At 34.1% G+C, this 12,592-nt stretch overlaps 2 protein-coding genes and 1 non-coding gene across 4 annotated transcripts; 2 read left to right on the top strand and 1 right to left on the bottom strand.

The window, feature by feature from the left end:
* Positions 1-271: 271 nt before the first annotated feature.
* TRNAQ-UUG (transfer RNA glutamine (anticodon UUG)) lies at positions 272-343 on the top strand. The gene has a single exon. It is a non-coding gene; the product is annotated as a tRNA-Gln (tRNA).
* Positions 344-717: 374 nt separating this feature from the next.
* Positions 718-2,462, bottom strand: LOC133691533 (uncharacterized). The gene is made up of 3 exons (XM_062112074.1): positions 2,005-2,462; positions 1,298-1,575; positions 718-1,215 (listed from the first exon to the last, which is right to left on the bottom strand). Exons 1-3 carry the CDS (start codon positions 2,312-2,314, stop codon positions 901-903), a joined length of 903 nt encoding a protein of 300 aa, XP_061968058.1. The 5' UTR covers positions 2,315-2,462; the 3' UTR covers positions 718-900.
* A 5,998-nt stretch (positions 2,463-8,460) lies between these two features.
* On the top strand, positions 8,461-12,572 carry LOC133692336 (chlorophyllide a oxygenase, chloroplastic). 2 transcript variants are annotated; one of them, XM_062113204.1, is made up of 9 exons: positions 8,461-8,615; positions 9,194-9,430; positions 9,521-9,625; positions 9,865-10,140; positions 10,358-10,505; positions 10,638-10,822; positions 10,938-11,050; positions 11,382-11,676; positions 11,939-12,572. In XM_062113204.1, exons 1-9 carry the CDS (start codon positions 8,538-8,540, stop codon positions 12,107-12,109), a joined length of 1,608 nt encoding a protein of 535 aa, XP_061969188.1. In that variant the 5' UTR covers positions 8,461-8,537; the 3' UTR covers positions 12,110-12,572. The 2 variants fall into 2 exon arrangements, with proteins under 2 accessions (XP_061969188.1, XP_061969189.1); XM_062113205.1 differs by having other exon boundaries at positions 8,468-8,607.
* The last annotated feature ends 20 nt before the right edge of the window (positions 12,573-12,592 follow it).

Raw genomic sequence — 12,592 nt, 5'->3', positions numbered from 1 at the left:
TCTCTCTCTCAATGAAATCTGATTTTTTTTTCCTTACTTCATATTTATATTTATAAAAAATATACAAAAAGATCAAAGTACCTCTCATAGATGTCTTTTCCAATCCAATATTTCAACATATTACACTGCCGGTTTGATTTTTTGAATGGAGCTATGAAGTTGAATTCCAATTCCAACTTAAAGGACCCACAACGACGAACCACTGGCTGGACCCTTGTGATAAGAAAATAAATAAGATAAGATATTTGTACTTCGCCAACCGACAGCACAAGGTTCTATGGTGTAGTGGTTAGCACTCTGGACTTTGAATCCAGCGACCTGGGTTCGACTCCCGGTAGGACCTTTTGTTCTCAGATGCCCATAGACATCTTTATAACTGGCGTGTTGCCGAAAACATGCTACAGGTGGCAATTATTATTACAATCGGAAAGTTCCAGAAAGAGGACTCCTTGAGAACACATAGTAGAAATGATCACACGTGTCCCGTCATTATCCAGTCATTCATTGTACTAAGAAAATACCATCGTTAAAATTGTTTTTTTTTTTAATTTAAAAATATATTAAAATAATATATTTTAAAAATTATTGTTGATACAAATAATTTGAAAATAAAAAAAATATTAACTTTTTTTAAAAAAAATTAACTTTTTTCAAAAATAAAATAAATTTAAAACTCAAAAACATACCATAACTAACATAACTATGTTGTTCGACAGATTGTTCGAAACAAATCACATTAGCACGTAAAGAGGATTTACAAGGCTAATTTCTGAAGTAATTCAATGCAGAAAGATCCATGCCAGGTCAAACAAATTTAAACAGATCAATCTAACAAATTGAAGAAATCTCAAGGAGAACAAAGCACAGCATAAGCATTCCCTTTACCCTCCTTTCTGCCAGTCATTCACCATGATGATGGCTGCTTTTCTGGGGAGTTCTCTCTCTTGTGAAGGCATTGAACAGATCAATGCCGAGACCAGCATTGATTAAATTCATTCCAGCCATCCCAAATAGAGCAAGTGGCAACACCACGCCCTTTTCAAACCTGGGAGCGTCAGCGATCAGCTTGATGGTGATGAGTATGTGAGACAAGGATCTTGCAAAAATGAAAGTAAGCCAATTAAGAACCCATTCCATCCTCACAATAGTGCTCTTAGCATCGCGAACTCCAGCCATCCGCCGCACTTTCCTCACATGAAGAAATATTGAATGCAGCTGTATGAAAAGTGGATTTCATTGATAGCATTATGGAACACATCTGCATTGAGTTTGCATAAGGCCTGAAAGGAAAACATACCTCGCAGACCAGAGTGAGAATAAGATAGTTGATTGTGACGTTTCGATACAGAGCTAGAGTAAAGCAGACGAGAAGTATCAGATGGTGAACCAGGATGGAAGGGATTGAACCGCTGTATAATCGGTAATGGAGCATATCCAACTGATCATATGCAAAATAACCACATGAGAAGCACAAAGCAGCATACGCCCACTCCCAAGTACCTCCAACGAGCTGTGAATGTTCAAACATCCCATTGGGACCGTTTTTTAAACGCTGATTTGCCAAAATGAAAACCACTGCGAAGCAAGCAGACAAGTCTAGGAATTAATAATGATAAGATAAGAAGCACATCACAAAGGAATGCAAGCACGTTGCAGCATGAAATTTAGAAGCATCAAAATAGTTGAGCACAAGAAACTTCATTGAATTCAAAATCTACCTCTCATCTTTTAAACATCCTTTCCATCAATACACATAATTCTGGTAGTTGGTGATTAACTTATAATCGAAAGGATTGCTTAAAAAACTGATGCGCCTGTTACCGACAAAAGCAACAGTGACTATACTGTTGCCTCCCAATATGAACATTTATACAGAAAGACGCACAGCAGGCAAAGAAACCAAGCTATTCTTTCCATAATTATCAGAAACAGCTTCCAATAAGATGTCAGAAACCCAAATGAAAAGAGAGAGAGAGAGAGCAGAATGACAGAAATATTGAGAACCTGACACGGAGATGATGGTGGAGTGGAGGAGAGAAACGGAGGTGTTAACAAAGAGAGGGTCACGAGAGATAAAAGACCGAACGACCCAATTGGCTATCTGGAAAAAAACAGCCCCAGCAACAATCCAAAGTAGCTCCGAGCGCTTGTTGAAAATAATCTCGAACAGAACGGAGACGAACCACAGAATTAGAGTGGCTAGAAAGAAGGTGCCTGCCTTGTTCTTTTCATTCTGACTCTGACTTGTTCTTCTTGCCATAGTATCAATTGTTATTCGGTGTGGATGACGTAGACAGAAAGACAGGGAGAGCATAGATTTTTGAAGGGGCGTGCGGGGGACATATAACCATGGCGCCGAGGTGCGTTATTTTTGTTCGTTGGAAATTGGGAGAGGAGGATATAATAGAAATTCAAGATTGCTTTTATGATCCGCAATCTCTTTTGACCATCGATGCCCACGAGGCCGTGAGACCCGATCATTAAATGAAACCCCTTATGGGCTTGGACCAACGAAAATCACTGTTCCTTCGTTTGTTCATTTATGGGGTGATTTAGTAAAATTAGTGGCAGAGCTAGACAGAAATGCATGACAACCACCATAATTCTCCTTGGCCTGTTTATATGCAATATGCTGCTTCTTATTTTCATTAGGCGTGCTTATCCACACACTATATTTTATGGTTAAAATAAAAATTGAAAAATTAATTAAATTAAAAAAATTAAAAAAAAACTAAAAAAACCCGATTAAATTGATTAGAAAATCTTTAAAAAAATTGATTCAGTTTAGTTTTGGTTTCCAAGGCTAAAACTGAATTAAGCAGACCAAACCGAATCAATCCAAAAATTACTAAAAAACAAGGGTACTATAAATAAAAAGAATTACATTCTAACCCTGGCAATCAGAGACCAAACACCCCCCCTCCACAATCACAGTCACATTCTCAATCTCTAAATCTAAATTAATATCTTTGTCTTTCAATCTCTCTTCTCTAAATCAAAGTTGCTCCTCCAAACTCTATGATTCTCTCAATCTCTCAGTCTTCCAGTCTCAAGTTTACTAGTCTTCTCTCTTCATCCTTTTACAGGGAGTGCTAAGGTGGTCTGAGAAACATTGAGTTATATGTGCAATATACTGTATATCATCATAAAAACTTGAACCGTTGACTGACCATGGCTTTTTATTTCCATCAAACCCCTTGGTGACTTCCCAGCCATCTTCTTTTGTTAATTCCTTTTACACTTCTTAATTGAGCTTTTTTTTCTTTAATTTATTTGTTTTACTATATTATTTATAGGATGATCATTTATTGGTAGTTACATCTAGAAGAGAAACAAAAACCGATAAAGTTACCTCCATTATTGAACCCCTTTGTCTTTTTGTAGAAGCACCTTTATAATCAATTTAAATCATTTTTGGTTTGGTTTTAAATCTTAAAGAAAAAAATTCAGGTTAGTTGTTTTTTTTTTTTTGTAAAAAACAGATCGAACCAAAAATGCTTACCTGTATTATATTTTATGCTCGTACAGACATTATACTCACTGGATTAATAACAAGGAAGTGCAAATATTTCAGCAAAGTCTTCGCTGGTAGACTTTCAACCATGTCAAATCTAAGTTTGGGAGAGGGGAGTGCGAAAGAACTGTCGAATTCTCTTTCTTAATTTACTATTGTTTTGTTTTGTTTTTTTTTAATTTTAATTTTATATTGATGTGAAAAAAGGTAAAAAAAAATGAGTGATGAAAACGACAATAATAAAAAAAAGAGAGAGAAAAAACAAATAAAAGGTGATAGATACAAAACTACTTTAATGATATTACTATCATTACTATCTGATTGATAAATAACTCTACCTTTTGATTTTTTGAATTATACTTATTTGGTAATACACTTGTTATTCAAATTATCATTGATAATACCTTCTATGCCTAAAAGAACTATTCTTGCATTACACTTTTATATTTTTGCTCACCTTACATTTTTTGTCATTCAAATTTAGTCATTAGTACTATGTATTAATTCTGGAGCTTATCGAAAATGGTGGAATGTTGTGAGTTTTATTTGATTAATCCTTTGCACTTAAAGATCTATCACTGCATTCTTGTTTATTCTTTTAAAAAAATCAAAATTAGTTTTATCTTTATATTTTATTCCACTTGTAAGAATTGAAGTGATCTCATTGCATCTTTATACTAATGTTGTATATATTTGTGAATAGTCATCTAGTACCCAAACTTTAAGTTTATAACTACCATGGATTCGATCTTGAGTGATATTCTTAGAACCAATCATAAACAATGTTAATGTACATGTTTTATAACCAATTGATTGATTATATGTAACTGACCTTGTTCATTTAAAAACATGTTTATTATTAATAAAATCTTTTTTTATGTTTAATATTCATTTATGTTTGATTAATGAATCTAAAGTAAATATAAAGTCCTTGTGATAAGAATACTTTAGAAAAAAAAAATAAAGTTGTTATAATTATAAGATTCATATTTCATTAAAGTATTGTACCTAAAAGTTTTTAGTTAATGCTCTATTAATACTGAACATTAATTAGAGTCGTTGTGATTGTACATATCATGCTTTTTTATTTATGAAAAGAAATATTTGTTCTTATAAGTTGAAGTATAATGAATATCTAAAACTAATACGTAGGTATTTGTTAAATGACATTTACACTAAATTGACAAATATGAGAATTTCATATGAAAAGATCACAAGTGTCTATGAAAATGTTCATATGACAGTTATGTAAGTGATACTTATACTTGATATCACCAATTTATCATATAATGAGTGTTATGTTTTGATTCTGACTATATGTTGTCCTAATCAAGGGTAATAAACAAAAAAATATTGAGTATAACATGAACTATACGAAGGTATTTAAATAATCAAGAGAGGATTCATCACCCTAGGTGTTTTAAAAAATATATTTAATTTGTTCTCAAATGGTATTGATTGTAAAATTTTTATGTAAAGTGAAATGAGATTTAAAAATAGTTTCAATTCTTATTCAAATAATAAACGACTATGGTATTGAGAACAAACATAATTTGACACACTCTATGCTATAATATATAAATTAGGACATTCTTAATTAAGAGATAATAATTACATTGAGAAACTGATTACTAAAATGTTAAGTCATGTCACTTATGACTTTTCTAATATTTGGGGGATTATGAAACAATGCTAGACATTCTACTTGATTTTCAAATATAAATCAATATTTTTTTTGAATTTATAATAAATTAAAATATTTAATTAATTTATTTAATCCTATCTTGCTTTGGATTATGATTTATATTTAGGTTAATATATTAGAAAACCTAATGAGTCATCCATATAAAAATTATTGGTCAGAAATTAAATTGAGATGATTAATAAAGTGCAACTTAATTGTAAATAAGTTTTAGACATTAAAGACTAGAATGTAATTATTATAGGAGATTACAATTATATACTTATAAAAATCAATTAGGAAATTGATTGAATAAATTTCTAAAATTATCTTGGAATAATACATGTGACATTGTTCAGGGGAAAAGTAATATTTTGTCATTAATGGGTTATCAAATTTTTCTATAAATAAAATATTATACCTCATATTTTTTGTAAGCTATAAACTATATTACAGAACATACGATACAAAAACACCTACAAACATAAATTAAAAACTTGACACTTAAAGACACAAAAATCCATATCTCTTAAATGGCTTTTGAAAGATTTCTCACTGGTAATTCATGTGAATAACTATTAGAGTCAGGACAGTTGAATGACTTGTGATTTGCAATAACTAAACCTTGAAAAAGTTGATCCAACCCAAAAAAAGTATAATCTTTAGGTAATCTTTGTTATAAGTTAAACAATCATAGATTGTCTAACAAGATCTTTAAGGCTTTTATTTTTTAAAAAAATTATCATTCATATTGCATTTATGTATTTAAAAAAACCTAAAAAATAAAAACCAAAGAGTTTGCGAGAACTAAATTGGGTATAGTTAGATATGCCTTAACACAATATGAGGGAACTAAAGATTGGAGAATGATTATATCAAGTATGAGTGATAAAGGTTGTAAGATTATTATTGATAATAGAAGTTGTATCAATGTAGTATCTTTCAATATTATAGCTTGCTTAGGCATAAACTATGTTCCCAATTCAAAGTCATATAGTATGTCATGGATTAATAACACCTTTATGCCAATTCAAGAGAGATGTATTTTCCCTATCAAACTTCTAAACTACCATGATGAGATTTTGGTGTGATGTGATTCCTATGAATATAGAACATGTTATTTTGGGCAGACCACGAATATATGATATGGACATCATAAAAATTCATGTTCTTTCCATTTTAATGGTAGAAAGATCCAACTCATTGATTTACCTCCAAGACCTAATGATAAGAATAAGAAAAGGAAAAGCTTGAAAAAAAATGGACATAACATAATGAGTCCAAGTGAGTTTGAGAATGAAGTCAAAGAAGAACTAATTGTGTAGGGTTTAATTGTAAAGGGAATTTATCTCGTGGCACTACTTAAAGAGGTTAGTGTGGTTAACATAATAAGTTCAAAAGTGTTTGAAATGAAGGTTTAGGACGAGTTTGTTGTGTCTTCCTTAGTTATAAAAGAAGTTTCAGGAGACTCTATAATAAAACTGCCTGAAAGAGTAAGTGCAGTATTGGAAGAGTTTTAAGATAATTGTCCTTTTAAAATCCCTAATTCCTCACCCTATATGCTTGATATTTATTATGTCAGAAATCTTGAGCAGCATACTAAGCTCCTTGAATCTTACCCTTTATTTGTGATAAAAAGATAAGGATGCTTATGACTCATGAAGTTATGTCTGAACTTTATCCACTCGGGATTCAAAAAGTGTTTATTCCATTCCACACCCCTATTCATGTGATGTTCATGGTTACAACCCTATGATGCCTATATGTCTTCTTCATGTGCCTCTTCACACTAGCATCTCTAAGCCGACTAAGTCTTTTACATACAGGGTTCATGATTTGCATGTTAAGATTATAAAATAAATTTAAGCAAATAATAAATAATACAAATTCCAAGCCAAGTGTCATGATGCATTTAATATTAAAGATTATTTCATAATAAAAATTAGATCTGAACGACATTCATTTGAAACCAGTAAAAAATTATAGGCGAGTAGTATTAAATCATTTATAGTGTTACAAATGGTTGAGTCAAGTATTTATATTATTAATTTACTACTAAACTTTGATATTAGCTCTACTTTTAATATAAAGTACTTGGTTATATATAGATTGCAACATCACATCCCTAATTATTCTTTTGAAACCTTTATCTCATTACCCTTATCATCAACATAAAAAGAACTTATTGATGTTATTTTAGATATACAAGTTGTTTATACTAGGGATGATGAAATTTAGCAAATCCCAATTCACTAGTAGAACAACTTGACTGGGATTTTATTGGGATTATTAAAGAGATATCGCCACAACTTGATCTTCATCTTTGAAAGCTTTATTAACACTGCCTTGAACTATTTTTAATAGAGTCAAATTCTTTTAATCTTAGAAGAGTCGATGAGAACACAAGATCCGTAGTATATATTATGCATGTGTATGGATAAATTCACAAATGATAGCCCAATCTCATTTGATGAAAGTGAATTAAAACTTAGATGAAAGCATTAATTTTTGTTTTTCATGAACTTTTTCTTAAATCTGGGTACATGACACACACGCGTATGTGTATTTTTTTCTAGCATTTGAAATCATACAATGAAATTATTAATAACACACACACACACACGTGTGTGTGTGTGTCTTTTTCTAGCACTTGCAACCATACAATGAAATTATTAATAATATTTGAGAATATAGTTTTTATTTTTCATGGTGTAAAATATTATTTTGAAAGCAAAGAAGAGGGTTTGAGAATATTCCAAATTCTTCCAGAACATTTAATTTTTGCCCACAAAAAAATCCCCATCCCCTCGTTGCATAGCTGACCCCACCTGAATCCATCAAATCCTTATCACCCTCTCTAATAGCAACATAGTCAAAGATAATTGGAGGATGAGATTTCAATGCACATCACATTTATTTCTTTATTTCAAACAACATCTTGACTAACATAAGATTTTTCAACACAGTCTGGGAATTCAAAATCCATGAAAAAAAAAAAGAAATATAAATAAACAAATAGTAGTGGTCGAAGAAGAAGATTTAAAAAGAAAACGCGGAGATAGAGAAAGATATCTAGAGAATCCTAGCTGGCAAGATGTGAAGCAGAAAGCCCCGCGATTGCAAGTACCAAAATATCCTCTTCTCTCAGACAAGAGCAAGCATGTGGTAGAAGGAGTTTCCACGTGTTAGACCACGGAGTCCACGTTTCTCCACGTGGCAAACCATGGGAGGCCAGCGGAGATCGCTCGGAGCGCTAACCTCTTATCAACAAATAAAACTGATTCCCCTTTTTCGCTCTCTCTCTCTCTCTCTCTCGGCTTTGTTTGCAAAGTTTCAAACGCCATGACCGCCTTTGCTACTGCTGCAGCTCTCTCTCTACCCAACTCTCTATTCCGATCATCTAAGCTCAACTGTAAGAAGGTAACCTTTTGCCTTTATTTACTTGCTAAGTTTATCTGGGTTCTTGCTAAATTTAGTGGAAGGGATAGCTATAATTGTTGATTCGTAACTTCCTTTTCTTTTAAGTATATATCTCTGCTGAGGGATTGAAATGGCTTTTAATTCATTAAAATACTATCATGCTATCTGCTTAACTTGATAGAAAAATGATTTGATGTTATGATATTGGACTTTTTGGTATGTTTATCTGCTGAAGTTACCGGGGCTCTAGTCTACTACATTTAGAGGAAAGTTAATTGAGTTAATTGAATTATCAATGGTGCTGGTGCTTAACCTCACAATACGTGTTTTTTCGATATTTTTGTCCCGCTAAACTAATCTTGGTATATGGCAATCCGAGGGAAAGTTTATTTGACTGGTTTAGTTCCAAGTAAGATAGTGATCATAGTCAACTCTGTACGCTGACATTTGTTGACCGATCCTATTTGTGTTTATTCTATTTATTGGTTTAGTTCTAAGTTAGATAGTGATCATAGTTTCCTGCTAAGGCTATTTTAAACTTTTATGGCTTAAATGGTGATCTGTGTGTGAATTCTCAGGGTGTTAGAGGAGGGTTTGGCGTGCTTGCAGTGTTAGGGGAGGAAGGTGGGTTGTTAGATAAGAAGAGTACATGGGGTCCACTCTTCGACGTGGAGGATCCGAGGTCTAAGATGCCACAGTTTAAAGGGAAGTTCTTGGATTTTTATCAAGCACTTGAAGTTGCGAGATATGATATTCAGTACTGTGATTGGCGAGCTCGGCAAGATCTGCTTACTATCATGATCCTTCATGAAAAGGTCTGTCGAAAGTCATTGCATAAAATTACACCGAGATTATTGTTTTAACAAGGCAATTTTCAACTCTCATCTTGAGAAATATGGTTGCAGGTTGTTGAAGTTCTAAATCCCTTAGCTCGTGATTACAAGTCTATTGGTACCATGAAGAAGGAGCTTGCGGAGTTGCAAGATGAGTTAGCCCAAGCTCACAGACAGGTTTGGAAATTATCCTCTATAATTGCTGATGGAAAATGCACACCTGTTGAGACAAAAATAACCAATCATTGATTACATGCATTCACTAGATCAGGATCCATTATGTAGATCAAGTGAGACGCACATTCATCAAAGTGCCATCAAGCAAACTCTTCCACTTTTACCATCAAACTGTTGAGATGCTCTAGAGGTTTACAATTTCATTAACTTGTTAATGCCTGGCCCATGACTGATAACAGGTTCATATATCTGAAGCAAGGGTTGCTACTGCTTTGGATAAACTAGCTTACATGGAAGAATTGGTTAATGATAGGCTGTTACAAGATAGAAACCAAGCAGAGCCTGACCAAGAATCCCCTTCTCCCAGCACTTCGACTCAATCTCTGGATACTGTAAAACGAAATTCGCCTCGGAAAAGCTTGAATGTGTCAGGTCCAGTTCAACCTTACCATCCTCGCCTTAAGAATTTCTGGTATCCTGTTGCTTTCACCACTGATCTGAAGGATGACACAATGGTAAGCTACTCTTTTCAATTGTGATTCATTCTGTATGTGTGAAATACCATCATGGAAAGAAACTCATCAGCCTTTGCACATAAAAAACATTTTTATTGCTACAGTTGTGCTCACATTTTACTTTGAAAGGGGAGGGAAGGAGCTGCCCCTGTGAAGCATTTGTGATTTCAATGGCTTGTGATTGTCTTCTTATTCCTATGCCACTTCTCTGTTTCAGATTCCAATTGATTGTTTCGAGGAACCATGGGTTCTCTTTCGTGGCAAAGATGGGAAACCAGGATGTGTTCGAAACACCTGTGCACATAGAGCATGTCCTCTCCACCTTGGTTCAGTGAATGAGGGTCGAATCCAATGTCCTTACCACGGTCAGTGAGAAATATAGTAAATCATTTGAATTTCATGTAAATAATGCTTATAAATCATAAAGCATATGATTAAGCGGTGAAAGAAAGAACAGATCACTGATTCTTGAAATTTTGTTGATCAATAAACATCAGGCTGGGAATACTCAACAGATGGAAAATGTGAGAAAATGCCTTCCACAAGATTACTTGATGTGAAGGTAAAATCATTGCCATGTTTTGAGCAAGAAGGCATGATCTGGATTTGGCCTGGTAGTGACCCTCCTGCAGCAAGCCTTCCGTCATTACAACCCCCTCCAGGTTTTCAAGTCCATGCTGAGGTATGATTTGTAGATACTTTAAACTTTTGCAAAAGATGGAAGGTTGGCAAATTATGCTTGTGTGATTTATTAATAAACATGTCATCTCATAAACGTAATGCCTTGCATAAGATAGATTGTGATGGAACTTCCAGTGGAACACGGCCTACTTCTGGACAACCTTTTAGATCTCGCACACGCCCCTTTTACTCACACATCCACCTTCGCCAAGGGGTGGACCGTTCCAAGGTTTGTTCTTTTAACTTTTACTGGTGAACTGGAACATATCCTTCAAGATGGTGAAAAGATTATATCAATTAGAAGAAAAAGTTTGTCTGTTTTTCAATGATTTCCACATGGTGAACCCGTTATTTATTTCAAATGATGTGAAAGACAATGTACAATTGAATGCACTACTGTCTGGATTGCAATTTGCAAGTCGTTAATCTGTGATCAATCTGCCTTATATCTGATTGGTGCTAGGAATCAATTCACTGGTGTTTGTGGTGAAAGCTTTTATGTCAGGGTAAGGAAATGTGACTTGAACTCTCTTTGTTTTGTTTGTGATCCAAATCCTCAGCTTGGTGAAATTTTTGACGCCTGCATCTAGCCTCCAAGGGTATTGGGATCCTTATCCCATAGATATGGAATTTCGACCACCTTGCATGGTGTTATCAACCATTGGGATCTCAAAGCCTGGAAAACTAGAGGGTCAAAGCACCAGGGAGTGTGCAACTCACCTTCACCAACTTCATGTTTGCTTGCCTTCCTCAAGACAAAAGACTAGGCTATTATACAGAATGTCACTGGATTTTGCTGGCGTGCTGAAGCACTTTCCTTTCATGCATTACCTATGGAAACATTTTGCTGAACAGGTACAAAATTTCCCTTCTGTTTTGCTCTATATTACGTTTATTTTTACCATCTTATTACTAGTTTTTACTAAAAAACCACCACCATGGCACCACCTAAAACGCTGCGCGATCAAATAGTTGGGAGTTTGCCACAATCCCACCAGTTTTGATCCTATTAAATCCAAGTGCCACGGTGGGAATGATTAACAATAATACCAATTAATACCTTTGCCATAACGCTTCTCTCACATTTCCAGCCAATATTCAAACTTGTATGAAACAGGTCTTGAACGAGGATCTACGACTAGTCCTCGGCCAGCAAGAGCGGATGATCAACGGTGCCAACGTGTGGAATTGGCCAGTATCTTATGATAAACTAGGAGTAAGATACAGACTATGGAGAGATGCTGTTGAAAGAGGAGCAAAGCAATTGCCGTTCAGGAAATCAACGTAAAGAAAAACAAACTCTAGAATGGATTATACTTCTCTGGTAATCGGCCCCCGCTTCCACCTTAACAATCTCGCATTCGCTTGCAAATGAAGCCAATCACTGTTGAACGGTAGTGTGGTTTAGGTTTTGGTCTCTCAAAAGAAGAGTCGCAAGAAACTCAGCGGAAATTGTTAATTGATCCGAGGCAGAGAAGAGATAATGGTGATCTGTACAGCACAAAGCCCTTGTAAAATTAAGAGAAACTGTACACTACCATTATTAATTTTGTGTACAGCAAAATCTTTTTCTTTTTCTTCTTTTCCTTACTTTCCTTTTGATTCCTCTTCCAGCCAATGAAGACATCATCAAGATTTTTTTTTCCCAATTCTTGAAAAACACTTAAAGTGTTGGACTATCTCTTACCATTGTGAGATGTAAATTTCTGTATCGTAATATATTATCATGTCTCATGGAAGGTGTTTTAACATTTCCTTCATTCTTTTTCTC

Source organism: Populus nigra, chromosome 4 (genome assembly GCF_951802175.1).
Source record: "Populus nigra chromosome 4, ddPopNigr1.1, whole genome shotgun sequence".
Classification (NCBI taxonomy): Eukaryota; Viridiplantae; Streptophyta; class Magnoliopsida; order Malpighiales; family Salicaceae; genus Populus; species Populus nigra.
The sequence above is the reverse complement of the archived record's forward strand: the minus strand, read 5'-3'. Positions and strand labels throughout refer to the sequence as shown.

Bases quoted from the DNA above. Each gene is read 5' to 3' on its own strand.
- LOC133692336 (XM_062113204.1), top strand. From the start codon at position 8,538: ATGACCGCCTTTGCTACTGCTGCAGCTCTCTCTCTACCCAACTCTCTA. The intron at 10,823-10,937 runs GTATGATTTGTA...TGCATAAGATAG, and splicing joins GTTTTCAAGTCCATGCTGAG to ATTGTGATGGAACTTCCAGT. The intron at 11,051-11,381 runs GTTTGTTCTTTT...CCAAATCCTCAG, and splicing joins AAGGGGTGGACCGTTCCAAG to CTTGGTGAAATTTTTGACGC.
- LOC133691533 (XM_062112074.1), bottom strand. From the start codon at position 2,314: ATGCTCTCCCTGTCTTTCTGTCTACGTCATCCACACCGAATAACAATT. The intron at 1,576-2,004 runs GTTCTCAATATT...CTTGCTTCGCAG, and splicing joins CACCATCATCTCCGTGTCAG to TGGTTTTCATTTTGGCAAAT. The intron at 1,216-1,297 runs GTATGTTTTCCT...CTTTTCATACAG, and splicing joins TTCTCACTCTGGTCTGCGAG to CTGCATTCAATATTTCTTCA.